Genomic DNA, 24,917 nt, shown 5'->3' with positions numbered 1-24,917 from the left:
GGCCGCACAAGGCTCTTGGATTTCAAGACTTGGCTCTCTGAAGTTGGGCTCCGTGGACCGCGCAGAATGGACCGCGGCCGCGGAGGCAGCTAGCGCGGTCCGCACAAAGATGACCGCGGATCGCAAAGGCTTGGAATCTGGCAATTTTAACTCTCTGAATCTCTACTCTGCGGACCACAGAAAATGGTCGTGTGGCCGCGGAGCCTTCAGCGCGAGCCGCACAATTTGTACAGCGGCCGCATTGCCTGAAGCTTGTAAATGCCAACTCTCTGAATCCACCTAGTGCGGACCGTACAGAATGGGCTGCGGCCGCACTAGGTGTTTTGCCTTGAATCTACCTAGTGTGGGCCGCGTAAAGTCGAATGCGGCCGCACTCGTCTTTTTTATCTTCAGTTTGCCTTGTCTTTGCTGCTTGAGCAGGTTTCACTCCCTTTTGAGCCAATCCTTGACATTTCATCACTTTGTCGATCAAACCTGCAATCAAACACACTTATGAGCCTTTTGGGACTATTTTTTAACAATTTATAACCAAAGCATAAGCAAGAAGGAGTATAAAACATGGCAAAATCCCTAGTTATCAGCAGCCCTGTTGACCAGGTTGACCCAAAAGGGTTCCCCGTTCAGATGGTCGGACGAGTGTGAGTCGAGATTTCAGAAGCTCAAGACTGCTTTGACTACGACGCCAAGTGTTGGTGTTGCCCACAGGTTCAGGATCCTGTACGGTATATTGTGATGCATCGCATATTGGACTTGGTGCGGTGTTGATGCAAAGGGGCAAGTTGATTGCATATGCGTCGCGGCAGTTGAAGGTTCGCGAGAAGAATTACCCTGTTCATGACTTAGAGTTAGCAGCCATTATTCATGCGCTGAAGATTTGGAGGCACTATCTTTACGGCGTGCCGTGTGAGGTATTCACGAATCATTGGAGCTTGAAGTATTTGTTCAAACAGAAGGAGCTCAATTTGAGGCAAAGGAGGTGGTTGGAGCAATTGAAAGACTATGATATCACCATCTTGTATCATCCCAGGAAGGCCAATGTGGTGGCCGATGCTTTGAGTAGAAAGTCAGTGAGTATGGGCAGCCTTGCATTCATTCCAGTCGGTGAGAGACCACTTGCATTAGATGTTCAGGCTTTGGCCAATCATTTCGTGAGGTTGGACATTTCTGAGCCCAGTCGTGTACTAGCTTGTACCGTCGCTCGGTCTTCATTGTTTGAGCGCATCAGGGAGCGACAGTATGATGACCCTCATTTGCTTTTCCTTAGGGACACAGTGCGCCATGGAGATGCCAAGCAGGTTACTGTCGGAGATGATGGTGTTTTGAGGATGCAGGGCCGTGTTTGTGTGCCTAACGTGGATGGACTTCGTGAGTTGATTCTAGAGGAGGCCCATAGTTCCCGGTATTCATCCGGGTGCCGCAAAGATGTTTCAAGACTTGTGGAAGCATTATTGGTGGAGGAGGATGAAGAAGGATATAGTTGCATATGTAGCTCGATGTCTAAATTGTCAGCAAGTAAAGTATGAGCACTAGAGACCGAGTGGTTTGCCTTAGAAGAAACACATTCTTGAGTGGAAGTGGGGGCGTATCACTATGGATTTCGTCGTTGGACTCCCACGGACTCAGAGGAAGTTCGATGCAGTTTGGGTCATTGTGAATAGGCTGACCAAGTTAGCGCATTTCATTCCTGTGGTAGTTAACTATTCTTCAGAGCGGTTGGCAGAGATTTATATCCGCGAGATCGTTCGTCTTCACGGTGTGCCCGTGTCTATCTGATCGAGGTACACAGTTCACCTCGCATTTCTAGAGGGCAGTACAACGTGAGTTGGGTATGCAGGTTGAGTTGAGCACAACATTTCATCCTCAAACAGACTGGCAGTCTGAGCGCACTATTCAGATATTAGAGGACATGCTCCGTGCTTGTGTTATTGCCTTCGGAGGCTCTTGGGATCATTTCTTGCCAATTGTGGAGTTTGCCTACAACAACAGCTATCAGTCGAGCATCCAGATGGCTCCCTATGAGGCATTATATTGTAGACGGTGTCGATCGCCGGTCGGATGGTTTGAGCTGGGGGAGGCTCGATTATCGGGTACAAATTTTGTACAGGATGCCTTGGATAAGGTTAAGATCATTCAGGATAGACTTCGCTCCGCTCAGTCCAGGCAGAAGGGTTATGCCGACCATAAGGTTTGTGATGTTGCATTCATGGTCGGAGAGAGAGTGTTGCTCCGTGTATCACCCATGAAGTGTGTAATGAGATTTGGAAAGAGGGGCAAGTTGAGCCCCAGGTACATCGGGCCTTTTGAGATTCTTCAGATAGTGGGTGAGGTGGCTTACAAGCTCACATTGCCACCCAGTTTATCAGTAGTTCATCCGGTATTCCACGTGTCCATGCTTCGGAAGTACCACGGTGATCCGTCTCATGTGCTAGATTTCAGCTCTGTCTAGTTGGACAAGGATTTGACTTATGAGGTGGAGCCGGTAGCTATTCTAGACCGGTAGGTTCGTCAGTTGAGGTCAAAAAGCTATCCTTCAGTTAGAGTGAAGTGGAGAGGTCAGCCTGCTGAGGCAGCTACTTGGGAGTCCGAGTCCGATATGCGAAATAGATATCCCCACCTTTTCACCAGCTCAGGTACTTTTCTATGTTCGTTCAAGGACGAATGGTTGTTTTAGAGGTGGAGAATGTGATGACCCGATAGGTCATCTCTTTTTTTAAAACCCAATTCTATGTTTCGAAGCCTGAAATATCTCATTTTAGCCTTCCTCGATTTGCATGTGCAGTCTCGATTTTGACCCGGAAGGCTTATATATTAAAAACTGATATAGATAAGAACTTTTACCTTAAAAATTAGTTTGAGTTGACTTCGGTCAATGTTTTGAGTAAACGGACCTGAATTTGTATTTAGATAGTCCTGTGGGTCCGTATCGAAATATGGAACCTTGGCATATGCCCGAAATCGAATTCAGAGGTCCCTAGCTCGAGTTATGGAATTTTGATGAAAAATTAAAAGTTTGAAAGTTTAATGATTTTAAGAATTGACTGATGATTGGTCTTGTTGATATCGGGACCGTATTTTAGTTCCGGAGCTCGGTAGAGGTCCATTATAATATTTATGACTTGTCTGTGAAATTTGGTGAGAAACGAAGTTAGTTTGACGTGATTCGGACGTCCGGTGGTGAAAATAGAAGTTTCAAAGTTTTCTTGAAAATTTCATTTGATTTGGTAATCAATTCGTAGTTCTAGGTGTTATTTTGGCGATTTGATCGCACGAGCAAGTTCGTATGCTATTTTTAGACTAGTATGCACTTTTGGTTTAGAGCCCCAGGGGCTCGGGTGAGATTCAGATAGGCTACGCAATGAATAATTGGACTTAGAACTAGCTGGTGTATCAGATCTGCAGACTTCGCATTTGCGAGGTCTGGCTCGCAAATGCGAGCCTCGCATTTGGGAAGAGACCATCGGATTTGCGAGTAGTGGGGCTGGGGGTGGACCTTCTCAATTGCGAAGCTCTAGGTCGCATTTGCGATCCTCACAGTCCGCATTTGCGGACACTGGTTCGCATTTGCGAGGACAGCAGGCCTAGGACATTCTTCGCATTTGCGAACCCCAGGTCGCAAATGCGATACCTGCAACAGATCAAATAGTTAGAAAAACGGGATTTTCACTCATTCTTCAAATTTTTAAAACTTTGAAACCCTAGGGGCGATTTTTCCAAGACTCTTTCTTCTCCAAATCATTGGTAAGTGATTCTAACCCATTTTCTTTCAATCTTTCATTGCATTACACAAGTTGTTAACCTAAAATCTTGTGTTTTCATGGTGGAAATTTGGGGGTTTGGGTAGAATTAGGGATTTTTGATATATTGGGATTTAGACCTCAAATAGGGGTCGAATTCCAAAACAAATTACGTAATCGGGCTCGGGGGTGAATGGGTAATCGGGATTTTGTCCAAATTTGGGTTTTGACCAGGCGGGCCCGGGAGTTGACTTTTGTTGACTTTTTCAATAATGACCTAAATTGAATCTTTTGTAATCGTGGGTGATTCCTAAGGCTTATTTTGAATCGTTTGGTTAGTAATTTGCTAGATATTGTTTGTTTGGAGGCTTGTTTGAAAGGCAAAGCTGTGGTTGAGTTTTGAGTGGTCTTTGGGAAAGAGGTAAGTGTTGTGTCTAACCTTGACTTGAGGGAACTAGGAATCCTCGGACTATGTGTTATGTGAATTTCATGTGAGCGGCGTATATGGGAGGTGACGAGTGCTTATATGCCGCCGAATTATCTGTTTCCCTGATTTTCCGTTTTCCCTTAATTATTTCCTTCCTTATCTTAACTGTTTTATGCTCTAAATGCTTTCCATGCTTAACTGCTACTTGTTAATCAATATCTTCTCTTGTTAATGATGTTAGCTTTTCCATAGTTTCATGATTCTCTGGTATTTGCTTAAATTGACTTAGTTGCACCTTCTAATTGTCAATTACTGGATTGATCTCGTTATGTAGTATTACTCGTGTAGATTTCTATGTTGTACAAGGTTTTCCTTTTTGGTTCAGTTTGGTATTTATGATTTTAAAGGTTTTGTGGCTTGAACTATTGATTTGACTATGCTCTAAGTATTTGGTACTGATATGGTGGGATCAGGATGCACGCCGTAACAGGTGTAATAAGGGTGGATTAATATGGTGGAATATGGGTGAATATGTTTTATATGGTGGGATCGGGTTGCACACTGCAACAGGTGGAATTAGGGTGGATTGATATGGTGAAATAAGGGTGATTTATGATACTGATATTGATATATGGTGGGATCGGTTTGTGCACCACAACATATTTATATATATATTATCTCTGATATTGATGCTATTACGGTGGAATGAGGGAGAATTTTGTGTTGTCTGGTGGGATCGGGTTGCGCGCCGCAACAACCTATATGTTTCCTTTTCTTGAGCAGAGTCGGTTTCCGGTATTTTTATTTGAATTGTTGAGGATTGGTAATTCTGGACGACACTGGTTTATTTCTTGAGGCGGTGGTTATTATTCCTAGTTGACTATTTTACCCTGTTGCGTATTGCTATTTCTCTGTCATTATTAGATACTGCGCACAGGTTGTAGTGTAAGTGACCCGCCTTAGCCTCGTCACTACTTCATCGAGGTAAGGCTCGGCACTTACCAGTACATGGGGTCAGTTGTACTGATACTACACTCTGCACTTCTGTGAAAATTTTGGAGCCGGTCCCAGCGGCGGCTATTAGAGAGCTTGGATTAGACAGCCTACAGAGACTTGAGGTTTAGCTACTCAGCGCCCGCAGCTCCTGAAGTCCCATTCTTGTTATTATTTAGCTGTGTACCTTCTTTTCAGATAGCTTTATGTTATTTTAGACCCTTGTATGTACTATTCTCGTAGCTAGTGCATTTGTGACACTAGGTTCAGGGATTTGTAATAGACGTTTGGCTTGTTTAGCTTCCGCATCTATACTTTAGATTAATTCAGTTAATTCAATCCTTTCTTAATGTTAACTTTTAAACTATTAAAAGAGATAAATTGTTCTAATGTTGGCTTGCCTAGCAAGTGAAATGTTAGGTGCCATCACGGTACCGACGATGGGAATACCGGATCGTGACAATAGACAACACTAGTAGAATGTTATTAGTGTCAATGTAAAATTTTGAATCAGTACATGTTTCATGGCCAAACACGCAGCCATACCCGCGTCAACCTGCACCCGCCCCGCAACCGCAAGTGTTTTTATTAAAAAAATTCAACCCGCCCTGCCCCGCACACGCACTGCCACAAACCCGCCCCGCTTAGGTTCAAACCCGCCCCGCCCCATTGCCATCCCTAAACACACAGAGGGTGCAGGAGGGCAAGAAAGCATGGGTCAATTTGTTCAGTGAAAACAAGCTAACTATGAAGGAAATGACGCTGACCTATATCCCACCGGTGATTGTTGATGGGGAGATGGTGGCTCAACTACAATAAGAAGAATTGGATAAGGAAACTGCAAAATGGAAGCATGCCCTAATCATGTATGTTGTGGGAAGTTCGCCTTCCATTGGTGCCATAGAGGTTCATTGCTGGAAATTGGAACTGCATCGCCAAACCTAAGGTATATTACTACAATGAGAGTTACTTTCTTATTCGTTTTGCTAGCTTTGAAGAGAGGTATGAGGTGCTATATTCATGAACCCATACTCTAAAAAATAAGCTTGTGATATCAAAAATATGGGATCCTAATTTTGATATCAAAAAAGAAGTATTCAATATGATACCTTTATGCATAAAATTGCCTAATCTTCCACCACGTTTTTGGAGCCTGGAGTCACTAAGTAGAACTGGCAGTCTCATAGGGAAACCTGTGTATGTATATGATTGTACTTCTAAGGTGGACCGGATCACATATGCTTGGATTCTAATAGAAATGGATGTTACCCAGACCTTACAACAACAACAACATACCTAGTATATTTCTACATGTGGGGTCTAGGGAGGATTGTGTATGCGCAGACCTTACCCCTAGCTAGTGAAGGTAGATATATTATTTCCAATAGACCCTCGGCTCAGAATAAGAAGAAGCATATGGAGAAAAGAAGAAGAAAACGGAAGAAGGAGAGGGGAGGGGGGGGGGGGAGAATAAGTAGCACCAAAATAGTAGCAACACTGGAATACGATAACTGAAATAAACTAAACAACATGATGTAATATAGACTTGAGAAGTAGGAAAGTACAAGCGAGCTACTAGTACTACTAGTGAGAAAGGAGGAAACTCTCAGCTACCTACTAACCGTCTACCCTAACCTTCGACCACCACACCCTCCTATCAAGGGTCTTGTCCTCAGTGAGCTGAAGCTGCGCCATATCCTGCCTAATCACCTCTCCCTGGAACTTCTTAGGTCTGCCTCAACCTCTTCTCAAACTCGCCATCGTCAACCTCTTACACCTCCTAACAGGAGCGTCAATGCTTTTCCTCTTAACATGACCGAACCATCTCAACCGCGACTCCTGCATCTTGTCCTCCACGCAGGCCTCTCCCACTTTGTCCCGAATAACTTCATTCCTAATCTTATCCTTCCTGGTACACCCACAGGTCCATCTCAACATACTCATTTCTGCTACTTTCATCTTCTACAGATGGGAGCTCTTGACTGGCCAACACTCCGCCCCGTACAACAGGGTCGGTCGAATCACTACTCTGTAACATTTGCCCTTAAGTTTTGGCGGCACATTCCTATTGTGAGCACATAGAAACCACAACTTCATGGTAGTCCCAGCTACCAGACATTCCCGAACTACACTGACCTGATTCCTTTTAAGGCAAGGATATGTAGGCAACCTCAGAAGCAGGGTGCGGTCAAACTTTTCAAAATGCTTCACACGGAGTATTCAAACGGGCAAAAATCACTCGTATTTGCTCACTTGTCTTTGCACGAAAACTCTCTGTGTTTCCGACGAAAGAGGGGCAGCTGTGAGCACGTGATTTTTGCCCTATATAAATTACTCCCATAAATTCAAAACAAAAGAATTTCTTTCAATATTTTTAATTTTGTTGATTTTCATGGCATTTTCTGTTAATTGCTTGCATTTGTTTGTGCATGTTTATTCTTATAATAGTTGGTAGAATAATTTAGTTTAACACTCACATCTGTGACCAGCTACCAAACTGGGGCAGGAAATTTCCTTTGTTTGTCTATTTTGTTGAAATCAGGCGCCCCCCTGGAGAACAAGGGAATACATTTCAAGTTCAGCAATCAGGCGCCCACCTGGAGAACAAGGGAATACATTTCAAGTTTCAGCAATCAGGCGCCCACCTGGAGAACAAGGGAATACATTTCAAGTTCAGTAATCAGGCGCCCACCTAAGAACAAGGGAAGTACAATCCAAGTTTTAGCTTTCAAATTTTTAGTAATATTTGGTAACATGATGCGCCCAGCCACCAAACTGGGGCAGAAAATTTTCTTTGTTTGTCTATTTTGTTGAAATCAGGCGCCCACCTAGAGAACAAGGGAATACATTCAAGTTTAGCAATCAGGAGCCCGCCTGGAGAACAGAGGCATTTATTTCAAGTTTTAGCAATCAGGAGCCCGCCTGGAGAACAGAGGCATTTATTTCAAGTTTTAGCAATCAGGAGCCCGCCTGGCATTTATTTCAAGTTTTAGCAATCAGGAGCCCGTCTGGAGAACGGAGGCATTTATTTCAAGTTTTAGCAATCAGGAGCCCGCCTGGAGAACAGAGGCATTTATTTCAAGTTTTAGCAATCAGGAGCCCGCCAGGAGAACAAGGCATCTATTTCAAGTTTTAGCAATCAGGAGCCCGCCTGGAGAATAGAGGCATTTATTTCAAGTTTTAGCAATCAGGAGCCCACCTGGAGAACAGAGGCATTTATTTCAAGTTTTAGCAGTCAGGAGCCCGCCTGGAGAACAGAGGCATTTATTTTAAGTTTTAGCAATCGGGAGCCCGCCTGGAGAACAGAGGCATTTATTTCAAGTTTTAGCAATCAGGAGCCCGCTTGGAGAACAGAGGTATATATTTCAAGTTTTAGCAATCAGGAGCCCGCCTGGAGAACAGAGGCATATATTTCAAGTTTTAGCAATCAGGAGCCCGCCTGGAGAACAGAGGCATTTATTTCAATTTTCAGCAGTCAGGACCCCGCCTATAGAACAAAATTCAAATTTTAGCTTTCAAACTCTTATTAGTATTTGGTAATATGATGCCCAGCCACCAAACTGGGGCAGAAAACTTTCTTTGTTTTTTGTCTATTTTGTTGAAGTCAGGAGCCCGCCTGGAGAACAGAGGCATACATTTCATGTTTTGGCAATCAGGAGCCCGCCTGGAGAACAGAGGAATTTATTTCAAGTTTTAGCAATCAGGAGCCCGCCTGGAGAACAGAGGCATTTATTTTCAAGTTTTAGCAATCAGGAGCCCGCCTGGAGAACGAAGGCATTTATTTCAAGTTTTAGCAATCAGGAGCCCGCCTGGAGCGGCATTTATTCAAGTTTTAGCAATCAGGAGCCCGCCTGGAGAACAAGGCATTTATTTCAAGTTTTAGCAATCAGGAGCCCGCCTGGAGAACAGAGGCATTTATTTCAAGTTTTAGCAATCAGGAGACCGCCTGGAGAACAAAGGCATTTATTTCAAGTTTTAGCAATCAGGAGCCCGCCTGGAGAACAGAGGCATTTATTTCAAGTTTTGGCAATCAGGAGCCCGCCTGGAGAACGGAGGCATTTATTTCAAGTTTTAGCAATCAGGAGCCCGCCTGGAGAACAGAGGCATTTATTTCAAGTTTTAGCAATCAGGAGCCCGCCTGGAGAACAGACGCATTTATTTCAAGTTTTTAGCAGTTAGGAGCCCGCCTGGAGAATGGAGGCATATATTTCAAATTTCAGCAGTCAAGCATCACTCGGAGAAATGGCAAGACATCTCAGATCACAGTTCAAGGCAACAACAAAAGAATTCCACCAGGAGAATACAAGTTAACAAGGCAACAAGAACCGCAAGATCAAGTTTGAAGACATAGATAGGACTTTTGTAATTCATAGATCATAGCTTAGTCTAGCTTCTTTTTATTTTGACAAGGTGTAATAAGGGGGTTCAGTAAGCAGCAGCAGCAACAACATAGAAACCACAACTTCATGGTAGTCCCAGCTACCAGACATTCCCGAACTACACTGACCTGATTCCTTTTTAGCCAAGGATATGTAGGCAACCTCAGCAGTAGAGTGCGGTCAAACTTTTCAAAATGCTTCACACGGAGTATTCAAACGGGCAAAAATCGCTCGTATTTGCTCACTTGTCTTTGCACGAAAGCTCTTCGTGTTTCCGAGCAAAGAGGGGCAGCTGTGAGCACGTGATTTTTGCCCTATATGAATTACTCTCATAAATTCAAAACAAAAGAATTTCTTTCAATGTTTTTAATTTTGTTGATTTTCATGGCATTTTCTGTTAATTGCTTGCATTTGTTTGTGCATGTTTATTTCATTTTAAGTAATGAAAAATACAAAAATCGTGCATTTGCATTTAGGACCTAGTTTTTTTTTTTTTTACTTTTTGAGATAATTAGTTAATTAATGTCACAAAAATGGAAGAAAATAACAAAAGTAGTTCATTTTGCATTTTTAACTTTTAGCTTTTAAATTTGTCATAGTTTTTTAAAAAAAAATTAGGACTTAATCAATTTTGAGAAAATAATTAGTTTAGTTTTGGGAATTAAATCAGGTCTTTAATTTAACTTTGCATTTTACAAAATCTGAAGAAAAAAAAAGAAAAGCAAATAGAAAATGAAAATGAAAAAAAAGGGTTCATTAAACAATACCCAATTGTTGGGCCACAGCTATTAAAACCCCTCAAGCCCAAATCCCTTCCAATTTTTCCAAACTTCCCCTAGCCCAAATAACCATTACCCGCCCAGACCCATGCCCCAAACCAAACATGACCCGACCCGTTCCCCCAAATAATCGATTAAACACAGAACACGGATGAGCCCTAATCTCTAACACCCCAGCCGCACTGTTCTTTTTCTCCCACGAACCAAGCTTCAATTTCAGTCCAAATCCAAGCGAGTGAGCCTCAAATCCCTCCTCACGCGTTCCTCCTTCTATCCTCATCACCATTTCTAACTATTTCTGACACCAAAGATTCTCCTTCCCTTCACTCGCTCGATTTGGAGATAAGGCACACGATTGGAAGGTCCTAGAGGCGGATTCGTTGGATGACTGTGAGGCATTAGATTGAGTTCATTCAATCTGAGCCCTACATTCATCAAGGATTTGTTTTCATATAAGGGCCAATTCCGATTTTGAGAAAGAGACTCTAAAAAAAAGAAATTTGGAGAGAAAGGTTGAAAGGTTTCTTAAAAAACTCCTAGTTTTATGATTCAATTTTCTTTTTCGGGAGGAGTTCTTTCAAAGGTTAAGAGAAGCATATACATTTATTTTTATTTTTATTTTTTTGAGTCCGTCTTGGAGTTCCAAAGAGATGAAAAGCAGAATTGAAGTTTAAGTTCGGGTTTACTGTTGTTGTTCTGTTGAATTGTTGCTGAACCTCGCTAGTATTCCAAGGCGAAAGGCATGTTATTAAGGCTGTAATTATTAATAGAAGTTTGCGACTTCAGGTTTGATTTTCTTTTTCACCATGTAACTCTGTTTTGGCTGTTCTTGAGCTATGAAATGGACTGAAGTTTGAAAAAATGACTGAGATTTGTGTAGTTGTCCTAAGCTCATCTCACTGCTCTGTTTTTTGTTTCCTTTGGTTTGAATTAGCTTCTTCCCTGATTTCATATGTGTGCTAGGGAGTGTTTGTATGGTCCTCGAGTCTCAGAATCCATCGAAACATGTGATTTGTGTGTTCGTCTGCCTCGTCTATCACTGTTCGATCATAGTTAGTTCTGAAAATGTTTGGAGAATTGGTTCCTAAACTGTCTGAAGGTTAATTTTGCTTGGTGTTCTGTTATCATAAGCTGTCGGAGGTGGTTTGTTATTGCTATTTGAATCAGCGAAGGACTCGTGTATTTTTCCTGAAATTTCATGCTTATTCATGTACTAACCTTAAAATCAGTCGAGTCATGCGTAGTTTTCATTCATGCCTTAACGTTAGAAATGTATGACTATCTGGACGCTTGAATTCTTATCAGTTGGATCAACTATCTACCTGCCCACAGTTCTAGTGATCTGCTTCACTTTTGGCTAGGATTGGCACCATTGCAGATGTTACTCTACTGGAATTGGGATTAAAGATGCATGTTGTGTTATTTGCTGAAGTCAGTTTCTAGCTTTGTTCATGCCTTGTTGTTAAAGATGTATAGATCATTGGTTCCCTTTCCTACTTCTTTCAAACATGAGTAAGTTGCGTCAAGCAATTTGAAGTGCTAGGTTCCGTTAGAGTGTTTGCATTTGGCAGCTGTGATTGTGATAATCCTGTTTCCTAGATTTTGGTTTAAAACAAGAGGTTAAGTCAAAGTTGTCATGCGAAATAGGTATGTGCAGAACTGCATCCATTTCTTCTCTTTCACTTGAATATCAGTCTTGCATTTGATCTTAAAATGACTGAATCATCTCTGAATCATCCATTTGGTTTAGATTGTATTCACTCATACTGTATTGTCAACTATAGATCATCATTAGCCTCTTTGGACCTCTGTTTAGACTTCTATCCCTGCTGAAAATTTCTCTTGTCTCGCACTGTTTAAGCAGCAGGTTTTCACAGGTTCTTGAGTGCAAATTCTGCACTATTGGTTTTCATTTGAATAGCTGAAGTCTTTGTGTTAAGCTTTAATCCGTGTGAATCTGCTTTATGACCTGAAATTAGACATAGGACCAAACACTCTAAGACTCCTGTGAATTAGCAGTACTTAGGAGTATCTGTTTCATGATAGTTTTCCTTTGCTTAGTTTAGTTTAAATGCTTAATTGTTGTCTTCTTGGTGGATTGAGTCCATGGAATGGAAGTTGAGGCAGCTAATACAGGTTTGGCTTTGGGTTGTTGTCTCGACCCAATAAAGTAACAGAATATGGTTTAAGCAAAATTGGCGAGGATGAGATTAGCAAGAACTAAAAACATCTTTGAGACCCTGTGTTCAGTAGCCATAGTAAATACGCAGGAATGCTTTAAATACGCTCTAGATTAATCATACGATTGTGGTTGCGTATACGTTCGCATAACATGACCATAATTCTAAAATTAACTCGGAGTATGCGTTCGCGCAACTTTGACCAACTTTTCTTAATAATAAAATGGTTTATGGGCTATTAATTAATGTTAGTTTACATAGTTTGAGGGGTGTCACCCTCCATTAAATCTCATATGGCTCTTGCATTAATTTTTACGGATTAGATACAAATGATTAATATTTCGTAGAATATCCTTTAGAGCTGTCTTAAAATACTATCGTGATTGTGTATACGTTCGCGTAACATAATTATGGTTCTAAAAACAAAACCAGAGTATGCGTTCGCGCAATTTTGGCCCAAATTTTCTTAATAATAATAAAGAGTTATTAATTGTGGACACGTTCGCGTGGCATAATTTTTGACGCGCCAAACAAGCGGGTATACGTACGCGTAACCCGTTTCAAGATAATGTTCCTAATTAAAAGCGGTAAAAGAAGTAAATGCACATAGGTTTGAAAATCAGTAATTAAATAATTTAATAAGCCAAGTAGGATCAAAGCGACCGTGCTCGAACCACGGAGCTCGGGAGTGCCTAACACCTTCTCCCGGGTTAACAGAATTCCTTACCCGAATTTCTGGTTCGTAGACTGTATAACAGAGTCATTCTTTTCCTTGATTCGGGATTTAAACCGGTGACTTGGGACACCATAAATCTCCCAAGTGGCGACTCTGATTTTAATAAAATGAATCCCGTTTCGATTGTCCTTTAATTGGAAAAACTCCCTTTATTATACCCCTTCCGGAGGTGTAGTAAGAAAAAGGAGGTGTGGCACCTATCACATAGAACACCATATGCAGACCTCCACTTCATCCATCCAGCTCCAATATGATGCGTGACATCCTCATCGATCTCCCCGTTACCCTATATAATAGATCTGAGATACTTGAAACTACTTCTCTTGGGAATGACTTGAGTATTGAGTTTCACATCCACGTCTGCTTCAAGGGTCCCATCACTGAATTTTCACTCCAAGTACTCTATCTTGGTCTTGCTCAACTTGAAACCTTTAGACTCCAACGTCTATCTCCAAACCTCCAACTTCGCATTAACCCCATCTCGTGTCTCGTCTATCAACCCTATATCATCTATAAACATGCACCATGGCACCTCCTCTTGGATGTGCCGCGTCAGCACATCCATCGCCAGGGCAAATAGGAACGGGCTAAGAGTCGATCCTTGGTGTAGCCCCATCATAACTAGAAAGTGTTCTGAGTATCATCCCATAGTCCTCACCCTAGTCTTAGCACCATCGTACATATCCTTAATCATCCGAGTGTACGCTACCAGGATGCCACTAACCTTCAAGTACCTCCACAGAACCTCTCTCGGAACTTTATCATATGCTTTTTCAAGGTCGATGAACAACATATGCAAGTCCATCTTACTCTCCCTATACTGCTCCACTAGTCCCCTCACCAAATAGATAGCTTCCATTGTCAAATGCCCCGTCATGAATCCAAACTGGTTTTCGAAAATAGACACGTTCCTTCTCACCCAGACCTTACCAAACACAATCAAACTTAGGGATCCTCAGGAAAAGATCTTTGAACAAGAGATCATAAATGATTGGAAGCCTACCTTTTGTCAATCATGTCTTCAAATTGGTCATAATTTCCAAGCATAGAACAATCAGGGGAAGTTAGTTTCAATGCCAAAAAATAAGCGAACTATGCAGAAAACAAATTGGCAAAAGAAGAACAAACGGAAGGTAACCAAGTCCAAGCAGCAATGCCAGAACAAAATACTGCAATTCAAAACCAAGTGGAGGCAAACAAGAGCCGAGACTAGGGATATAGGTAGCGGGAAGTGAGAGGTAAATCAACTGCAAAGAACTCTCAAGGGGCAAAAAGGAAGTGAACATTAATGCCTTAAATGGCTTCAACATTTTGGCTGAAAATCTCGATAGGCAAAAGACTGAACACTTGACACATCACATGAAAAACTACAGAGTTGTCAAGAAGGAAGAGAGGATAGGCCACGAAACCCAAATATAAATCAATGAACCTAGTTGTATGGAATGTTAGGAGTATGAATAAAGCCTATAAGCAGGCGAGTTAAAGAAGTTTATTAGCTAGAATAAAGTAGGATTGTTAACTATCCTAGAACATATAGTATAGGCACAACATGCTACTCAAATAGTAAGAAAGGTTGCAAGTGGTTGGAAATGGAGTACTAATTGCACCGCAAATAGCAAAGGGAGAATATGGCTGCTATGGGATGACAATAAGGTAGATGTCAACATAAAGATTATACGCCCACAACTCATGCACCGTTCCGTGAAAGTTCCTAGTCAAAATATGAGTTTTAACATGACTACAGTATATGGGTTGCACACCATAACAAATAGAAGAGTAATGTGGAATAAATTAAATGCAATTTTCACATACCAACAAGAGCCTGGCTAGTTATTAGGGATTTCAACACAATCAGAGGTAGTGAAGATAGAATTGTGATTAATCTTGTGCATGGAACTGAGGTAGAAGACTTCAACAATTTTATAATAAATAACAACATGGAAGAAATAAAAACGACTGGCAGAAGGTATAATTTGACCAATAACCACATTCACGGCAAAATCGACTAGGCCATTGTTAATAGTGAGTGGTTAATCAATCTGGAAGACTTAGAAGTAGTAGACATGGACCCTCTATTCTCTGATCATACACCACTGGCTCTTGAAATCGAGAGACCTCAGCAAGAAGTGCCAGACCCTTCAGATTTTTCAATCACTTAGTTCAACACCAAGATTTCTAGAGTTAGTTGCAGCTAGCTGGAACACACCTAATAACAAGGAAGGAATACAAAGTATATGGTTAAAGCTTCAGCTAGTAAAGAATGCAATGAAAGGGCTCAATGCCAAAGCATTCTCTAAGGTAGATGAAAAGGTAAAGCAAGATAGACAACAATTGATGGACCTTCAAGCAGAAATGAGAGATCGTATGCATCATCACTCTCTCTTTGAACAAAAAGAAAAAGAATTGAAATTCCAACTAGAGAAGAGGGTACTAGTAGAGGAAAGCACATTCAAGCAGAAGTCTAAAGTGCAACTGCTCACCCTTGGGGACGCTAATAATGCTTATTTCTTTGTAAATATGAAAAATAGAATAACACAGAACCAGATAAAGAGACTAGTGATTGATGAGGGGCATACTATTATGAATCACAAGGATATTGAGGCAGAAATAACCCAATTTTACCATAGGCTACTTGGATCATCAAGCACAAATCTCTCAGTTGTCCAGCAAGACATAATGGAGGAAGGATGGAGATTAACGAGGGTACAAAACTACAATTAATAGGCCATGTTAGCAAGGAAGAAATCATTAAAGCATTAATCAATATTGATGGCCAAAAATCACATGGATGTGATGGCTTTAACTCATTTTTCTTCAAAAAAAAAATTAGTGCATAGTCAGGGAGGAAATCACAAGCCCATTCTAGAACTTCTTTGCTACAACAACAATGTTTGAGCCAATCAATTGTACATTAGTGACTTTAATTCCAAAAGTCAAGAACGCCCAACAAATTGAGGAACTTAGACCCATCTCTTGTTGCACAGTCCTATACAATTTGATATCTAAAGTCATCATAGCAAGGATGCAAAATTTCATGAATGATCTAATAGATGGAAGCCAGGAAACATTTGTACCTAGAAGGGAAATTACAGACAATATTATACTCAACCACGAACTTGTTGAAAGCTATGGCAGGAGAGGGATGTCACCTAGATGTATGCTAAAAGTCGACCTACAAAAACCTTATGATTCTACCGAACGGATTTTCATCAAATCGGTGCTACAACGAATGCAGTTTCTAGCAAAGTTCATTAAACGGACCATGGTCTGCCTGCAAACAGTGTCATACTCAATTGTAAATCAATGGAAAAACTACGAAACCATTTGTAGCCAGGAAAGGATTGAGACAATGGGACCCTATGTCCCCTTTCTTATTTGTACTAGCTATGGAATACTTCAGCAGAATGCTGAAAAGAATGGTGAATATCCAGGATTCAAGTATCACCCCAAGTGTGCCAAAACGAAGATCATCCGATTGGGGTTTGCCGACGATCTACTACTATTTTGTAAAGGTGATATGTAATTTGTACAGATGTTGTTCCAATGCTTTCAACACTTTTCAAGAGCTTCTGAATTAATTGCAAATCCTAGCAAAAGTTTTATCTACTTTTCTGGGGTCAAGCCTACTCTGAAACAACAAATACTTAACGTGCTGGGATTTTCAAATAGAGAATTGCCAATAAGATATCTTGGTGTACTCCTGAGTTTTAAGAGGCTGTCCAGCACTCATTGCTAGCCACTATTAGATTAATACTAGGAAGAATAACTAGTTGGAGTGCTAAATTTCTATATTATGCAGGGAGAGTGCAACTAATCGAAAGTGTTATATTCTTAGTCCAAACTTTCTGATCGCAGGTGTTCATGCTCCCCAAGAAGATCATAAAACTAATCACCTCGACTTGCAGGAAATTTTTGTGGACTGAGATAAGGAAGAAAGCTAACACAATGCAACAATACAAAACACACAATCCGTTGCGGCGCGCGATCCGATCCTACCGTACAAACACAATCCTCCCTTATTTCACCATATCAATATCAAGAATAACATGTAAAATCCTTTGTGGCGCGCAACTCAATCCCACTATATAATCAGAATCAATATTATAAATCTCCCTTATTTTACCATATCAAAATCACATATAAAAATCCATTGCGGCGTGCAACGCGATCCCAGCATATCAATATCAATCCTTCCTTATTCCACCCGTTGAAGCGTGCAAACCGATCAATAAACAAAATCAATAAATATAATCAATTTACCAACTCAATTCGCAGGAATCTCAACGATTAAGGAATCATGAAAGCAAAACCATAAAGAAACCTCGTACCAAATCAAGGAATGCTACAATTAATACAAAGCAACAAGACAATCCAAATATATGACAGTTAAAGTGTTCAAGTAAGAAAATTAAGGCAAGTAGCAATTAATCATGGAAGAATGGAAGAATCGAACATTTCAATATGAGAATAATAAGTGAAAAGTAGCAAGTTAAGACATAGGAAGCAATTTAAAGCATGCAACAGTTAAGACATGGAATAAAATAATTAATGAAATACGGGAAAGCACGGAGATAATTACTTTGACGGCATATATACACTTGTCACCTTGCATATACACCGCTACACATGTAATTCACAAAACACATAGTTCAAAGGTTCCTAATTCCCTCAAATCAAGGTTAGACCTAACACTTACCACACTCCGTAACCAAATCAAAGCTCAACCGGAGCCTTTCCTCTAAAATTCACCTCTGAACCAACCGCATCTAACCAAAATCAACTTAATATCAACAAACAATGCGAGGAAAATCAATAATAATATATAAAGCTAAGATCTTTACGCTTTTCGCAAAAAGTCACAAAAGTCAACCTCGAGCTCGCTTGGTTAAAACACAAGATTCAGACCAAATTTCGATTATCCATTCACCTTCGAGTCCGAGTATGTGATTAGTTTTGAAATCCGATCTCAATTTGAGGTCTAAAACTCAATTTTAAATAAAATCCCTAATTCTTCCCAAATCCCTAATTTTATACCATGAAAGAGCATAGATTAAGGTTAGAAATCAATGGGTGTTGATGGAAATAGAAGAAAATAAGTTAAAGTATACTAACCTATGAAATGGTGAAAAATCGCCTCTAGGCCGAGCTCTAATGAAAAGATGGTGAAAAATGGGTGAAATCCCGTGTTTGAAACATTTTAAAGTCTGGGCGTCAGGTGTTCATTGCGTTCGCGAGACACCTAACGCGATCGCGAAGCAGCAACGACCAAAGTCCTTCGCGTTCACGAGGGGATGCACGCGCTCGCGATGGTCTGTCCCCCTAGCCATCGCGTTCGCGAGCCTTGGGTCACATTCGCGTAGAACAAACCCCAGTTCCCCTTCCCAGGCTCCTTACTCTTCGCGTTCGCATAGTGTTGGTCGCATTCGCGAAGGGTGATCCCATCGTGGCTTCGCGTTTGCGACCATAACCTCGCGTTCGCATAGAGGAAAAACCTCGCCAGCCTAGATTACTCTTCACGATCGTGGGAGTATATTCGCGATCACAAAGAAGAATATACCAGACATAAGACCAAAACCAGAAATTCTTCCTAAGTTCAAATGGTCCGTAGCCTATCTGAAACTCACCAAGCCCCTCGGGCTCTAAATGAAACATGCATAAAAGTGTAATAACATCGTACAAACTTGCTCATGCGATCAAAACATCAAAATAACATCTAGAACCACGAATCAGACACCAAAATGAATGAAATTTTCAAGAAAACTTAAGAACATGAAATTTTACAATCGGACGTCCGAATCACGTAAAATCAACTCCGTTTTGTACCAAACTTTACAGACAAGTCATAAATACTGAAATGAACATATACCAAGTGTCGAAACCGAAATTCGAACCCGGTAGCAATAAAGTCAACCTACGGTCAAACTTAAGAATTCTTTAAACCTTTAGATTGCTAGTTTTCATCATATCACGTCAAATCAAGTTAGGGACTTCCAAATTCGATTTCGAGCATACGCCCAAGTCTCAAATCACGATACGGACCCACTGGGACTGTTAAAATACTAATCCGGATCCGTTTACATAAAATATTGATCGTAATCAACTCAAATGAGTTTTAAGGCAAAATTTTACTTTTTTATCAATTTGTTTTCACATAAATTGTTTTGGAAAAAGACACGGACTACGCACACAAATCGAGGAGGGTTAAACAGAGCTATCCGAGGTCTCGAAACATAGAAAATGAAGGGTAAAACTATAAATGACCTATCGGGTCATCACATTATACTTGGTAATAAAAGTCTTTACACTACCAGAAAATACCTTTTTTCCGACTACAAAATGTCAGTCGCAATTTTCCGACTACTGTAGTCGAAAATCTCATATTTATTTTTTAATTTATTTTTAAGAATTATTCCGAATATTTTTTCGACTAATATAATTAAAAAGTTTCGCGGGAAATTGCGCGCGTAAAAGTTTCCGACTACCGTAGTCGAAACATTAGATAATAAAGTCAAGACCACTTTTGACCAAGAATTTTTTAATTAAAAAAAATTAAATAATATATAGTTTCCGACTACAGTAGTCGGAAACGTTAACTTATTTTCCGCTAACCCTTATATTCTAATTTTTTTTCCCACAATTTCTCAATTTCTCTGTCGTCTCTTTCTCTATATCCCCGCCTCTCTCTCAACCGCGCCGGTCAAAATCGGTGTTGGGGACTTCATCAGGTACGCGATCTCTCTCTCTTTCCCGTCTAATCTTCGGCCAAGACTAGGGTTTGAGGCTGGAATTGTTGGCTAGTTTGAGGCTTGTCCTTGTTTGTGTGCTCTATTTGATTTTTTGTTTGTATTGGGGTAGATTGAGGGCTGTGATGATGCTTATGAATCTTTCTATTTTTGGGCTGATCTTTGAGTATTGAGATGACCCGACCAGTATCTTGGTGTGGCAACCCGGTATGGCTGTGATTGAGTACTCCTCTCTCTCGTGCAACTGGTGTTTTGCATCCATGGCACGGCTGTTTCTCTTTTGCCTTTTCATTATACGCGTTTGAGCCTCAATTTGCTGGATAGCATTAGTAGGCGTTTGGAAAATATTGAGTTGAAATTGAGAAATTCTCTTAAAAGCAGACTTGTGAGGTCTCTTCGGTTAAAAGCTCTCATCTAAATTAATTTATGTTTATCAATGGATGTTGCTATTACAATTATGTGGGATTTTTCTATCTTAATTTGTTTAAAGCTTTTTATTCCATGGGTTCTGATATGGGTTTGCTAAGAATATTGGTTGCCTTTGATATGTGTTTTGTGTATGAAATATTTTTTCCCTAGGCTTGTATCTATTTGTTTCATTCTACACTGTTTTGTGTAATTCTGTTCCCAAGTCCCCTCCCTTATTACCTACTGATAAGAATTCATGAGAGAGTATATACTTAATCTTTTTATTTTTCCAGTTCTAATTTATTTATTTCATCGGTGAAGACGGTGTGCTCGTCTCTGCCTTGCTTTATGACGAGTTGGAACTTTTTGTAACTAGAAGTGGAATTAGAATTAGAAAACGTAATGTTGTTAAATTTTGCCAAATGCCAATTCCTATTATCTTCTTTCTGTTTTTCATTATCTCCCATAATTGCAAGCTTCAATTTTATTATTGTTATCCATGGTGTAGTGGTAGACATTTCAAATATAGATTGTATAAGATTGTAACATTTTGATGGTCTACTTTTTCTACCCATGTTCATGCATTTTTTCATGCGCGCATCTCTTTCATGTTGTTATATTTGTTGCATTTTAGTACTTTATACGTATATATTCATATATCATGTCGAATATACACGGGTGGTAGCACTGTAGGGCCGGGTTGAACATAACTTTCCTTCTAACAATTCAAACCACTGCCATTTCAAGAAAATATCAAATAAATATATAGAGTAAGAAGTTCAAACAATATTGAGAGTGTTCAATAGAAATGAATTTTAGAATAAAAAAGGTCGAGGCACAAAGCTCTAGAAAAAGCGTAGACTTTGTATCTTTGCAAGAGACTGTGAATTTTACCTATATATTTATTTGGTGTCACTTTTTTTTTCTACATTCACTCATACAAGTCATCTTGATTTTGTAGAAGACTAAAGAGTACAAAGGTTGATAACTGAAGGAAGGTTGGCACTACCGGCTCATCATCCATTTCGACTTTTGTTTTTTAGTTTCGTCCTTGCTGCGACAGGTATATCTATATATCTTTGTTTTAAATATATGTTTATGGAAAATATATCTTTATATAAATCATAGGACTTGCCTCATTCTTCATGTTACCTTGTTTGCCAATAACTAAATGGTTGGGTTTCATTTGTGTAAATTTGAAATTTTAATTTCACTTTGATGCTAGGAGTTAACTATTAATTTATATTTACATGTTATTCATTTCACTTTAAGTTTGAATGAAATAATAAAATAATACTATGTAATCATTAAAGTATTTAGCATAGTACTAAGTGCACTTTCTCCGGATATTATTGTTGTTGCAAATTTAACTAGTCAATTGGACATGTGAGACTTCTCTTTTTGAATTTTTATTCCGCTATAAACTAGTAGATATGCTTTTGAATGTAATCAATCTACTTTTTGTTGTGAAAATTTATATTTATAGAGTCATTCATAGTTAAAATGTTGAAGGTATTACAATTATTCAAAGTAGGAACCTTTAGAAGAATATCTAAATAGTTTTTTTTGTTGATATAGATGGAATTTGAACATCGTAGATGGATGTATAATAGGACTCATCCTAATCGTGCGGGATTGAGGGAGGAATTTATAGAAGGAGTTGCGGGGTTTATTGCTAAGGCAAAATCGCTAAATGATTTTCTTATTAAAGGGACAATTAGGTGCCCTTGTATTAAATGCAAGTGTGTCAAGTTATTGAGACCAGATGTAGTTGAACTTCATCTTTACAAGAATGGATTTATAGAAAATTATTATGTGTGGACTGTTCATGGAGAGAATCATGATTTTCATAATTCTTTTGGTGGTGAGGGTAGTCCCAGAGTAGAGAATAATTTTGAAAATTCTCGATTCAATGAAATGATGAGAGATGCTTTTGAGATGTTCCCAGGGGCTCAATCCGAACCAAATGATGAGGCTAAGCGCTTTTATGAACAACTAGAGGAAGCTAGTCGTCCATTGTATGAAGGCTCAATGCATTCCAAGTTGTCTGTTGCAGTTAGACTACTAACTATCAAATCCGATAGTTCTATTTCTCAAGCGGGCATGGATTCTATCATTGGGCTTATGAATGAACTAAATCCGAATAAAATTGACTTACCCAAAGATTTCTATACTACAAAGAAATTGGTGTCCAAGTTAGGACATTCATCAGAGAGGATTGACTGTTGTGAGAAAGGATGCATGTTATTTTATAAGGATGATGCAGCATTAGAAAATTGTAAGTTTTGTAACCAACCTCGTTATAAGGAGGTTACAAATGCTAATAAGAAGAAGGTTCCTGTGAAGGCGATGCATTACTTACCCCTTATACCAAGGTTAAAGAGGTTGTACGCATCAATGAGCTCCGCTCCTCATATGAGATGGCACTATGAACATAGAAGGCCAACCGGTGTTCTATGTCACCCGTCAGATGGAGAAGCATGGAAGCATTTTGATAGGATGTTCCCGGACTTTGCAAGTGAACCAAGAAATATTAGGTTGGGATTATGTGCTGATGGATTCACTCCATTTGCAGTCTCTGCCGCACCATATTCATGTTGGCCAGTGTTTGTTACGCCGTATAATCTTCCTCCAGAGTTTTGTATGACAAGTCCATATTTGTTCCTAACTTGCATTATTCCAGGTCCACGCAATCCAAAAAGTTTGATTGATGTATACATGCAGCCGTTGATTGATGAGTTAAAGTTATTGTGGCATCAAGGTGTGGAAACCTATGATATATCAACTAAACAAAACTTCAGATTGCGTGCCGCTTTAATGTGGACTATAAATAATTTTCCTGCTTATGGAATGCTATCTGGGTGGTCTACTACGGGAAATTTAGCCTGCCCGACTTGCATGGAAGACACAAAAGCGTTCACTTTGAAACATGGAAGTAAGAACACATGGTTTGACTGTCACCGTCGTTTCTTGCCAATGGATCATGAATTTAGGAGAAACAGCAGTGCATTTATGAAGAATCAAACTGATTTTGAAGAGCCACCTTCAGTCTTGTCACCAGATGAAATTTGGAATAGAGTTAGGGATCTACCTAAGGTAACAGAGTCTCCATTGCCTAATAAGATACCTGGTTATGGTGTTACCCATAACTGGACTAAACAAAGCATATTTTGGGAGTTACCTTATTGGAAGCATAATCTTCTAAGGCATAATCTTGACGTCATGCATATTGAGAAGAACTTTTTTGATAATTTGTTTAATACTGTGATGGATGTCAATAACAAGACAAAAGATAACTTGAAGGCCAGGATGGACTTGAAGGAATATTGTAGGCGAAGTGAGTTGTACCTTACATACCTGAATAACAAGATTCAGAAGCCCAAGGCCAGTTACACATTCACTTTGGATGAGAGAAGGGAGATTTGTCAGTGGGTTAAGAATTTGAGTATGCCAGATGGATACGCGTCAAACTTATCTAGGTGTGTTGACATGAAAGAAGGGAAGTTGATGTCAATGAAAAGCCATGATTGTCACATTTTCATGGAATCATTGATGCCTATTGCGTTCAATGCCTTGCCTGATAGAATATGGAAGCCTATCACAGAGAGAAGCTTATTTTTTAAGGAGTTTTGTTCTAGCACATTGAGGGTGGAGAATCTAACATACATGGAGAGTAATATTCGCCTAACTTTAAATAAGTTGGCGAAAATTTTTCCTCTTGGTTTCTTCGATGTAATGGAGCATCTTCCAATTCACCTTGCGCAAGAGGCACGACTTGGAGGGCCAGTTCAGTATAGATGGATGTATCCCTTTGAGAGGTAATAAATAATTTTTTATTATTTGCCCTTTATGTATTTTAATTAAATATTTTTCCGTCTAAGAAATCGTAATATGCAGGATTATTGGCAAATGTAAGCGGACCGTGAAAAATAGATCGAGAATTGAGGGATCGATATGTGAGGCATATCTGGCTAAAGAAACTTCTTATTTTTGTTCATATTATTTTGAACATGATGTGCCATGTTTGAGAAATAGACCCAATCGACATGACGATGGAGGAAGTAATGATCCTTCAGCACCACCATTTTCCATATTCAATCAACCAGGAAAAGGTGGTCCAAAAAGTAGTTCAAAGCGAATCTTGACTGAGAAGGAACTACAATCAGCTACAACACATGTACTATTGAATTGCCCCGAGGTCCAACCTTATTATAGGTAAATATATATTTATATTACCAAGTTCCATACAAGATTTATCCTTGTTTTAACTAATGAATATTATAATTGTGTCGGACAGTTACTTTGTGGGTACATATGGGCAGAATGCTGTTTATCCTAGGTTTTCAAAGTGGTTTAGAGAATTTGTAAGTGTTAATATTTATCATGGTTTTTGTTAGTTGCAAATTAATTACATATAATTTAAAATTATAAATTTTCTCTAATTCTATATATGTTCATAATCCAGCTAATGGCATACGTGATCAATTTCTGCATGATATAGCTTGGGGACCTGATCCTAGAGTTAGAAAGATGTCTAG

General features: G+C 39.7%; 1 protein-coding gene across 1 annotated transcript; it reads right to left on the bottom strand.

Moving 5' to 3' along the window:
- On the bottom strand, positions 335-7,098 carry LOC109227861. The gene is made up of 2 exons (XM_019393053.1): positions 6,897-7,098; positions 335-474 (listed from the first exon to the last, which is right to left on the bottom strand). Exons 1-2 carry the CDS (start codon positions 7,096-7,098, stop codon positions 335-337), a joined length of 342 nt encoding a protein of 113 aa, XP_019248598.1.

Source organism: Nicotiana attenuata, chromosome 6 (genome assembly GCF_001879085.1).
Source record: "Nicotiana attenuata strain UT chromosome 6, NIATTr2, whole genome shotgun sequence".
Lineage (NCBI taxonomy): Eukaryota > Viridiplantae > Streptophyta > Magnoliopsida > Solanales > Solanaceae > Nicotiana > Nicotiana attenuata.
Note: the sequence above shows the minus strand (reverse complement) of the source record. Positions and strands in the feature narration are given on the sequence as shown.

Bases quoted from the DNA above. Each gene is read 5' to 3' on its own strand.
- LOC109227861 (XM_019393053.1), bottom strand. From the start codon at position 7,098: ATGAGTATGTTGAGATGGACCTGTGGGTGTACCAGGAAGGATAAGATT. The intron at 475-6,896 runs GTTGAGGCAGAC...GTTTGATTGCAG, and splicing joins GATGGCGAGTTTGAGAAGAG to GTTTGATCGACAAAGTGATG.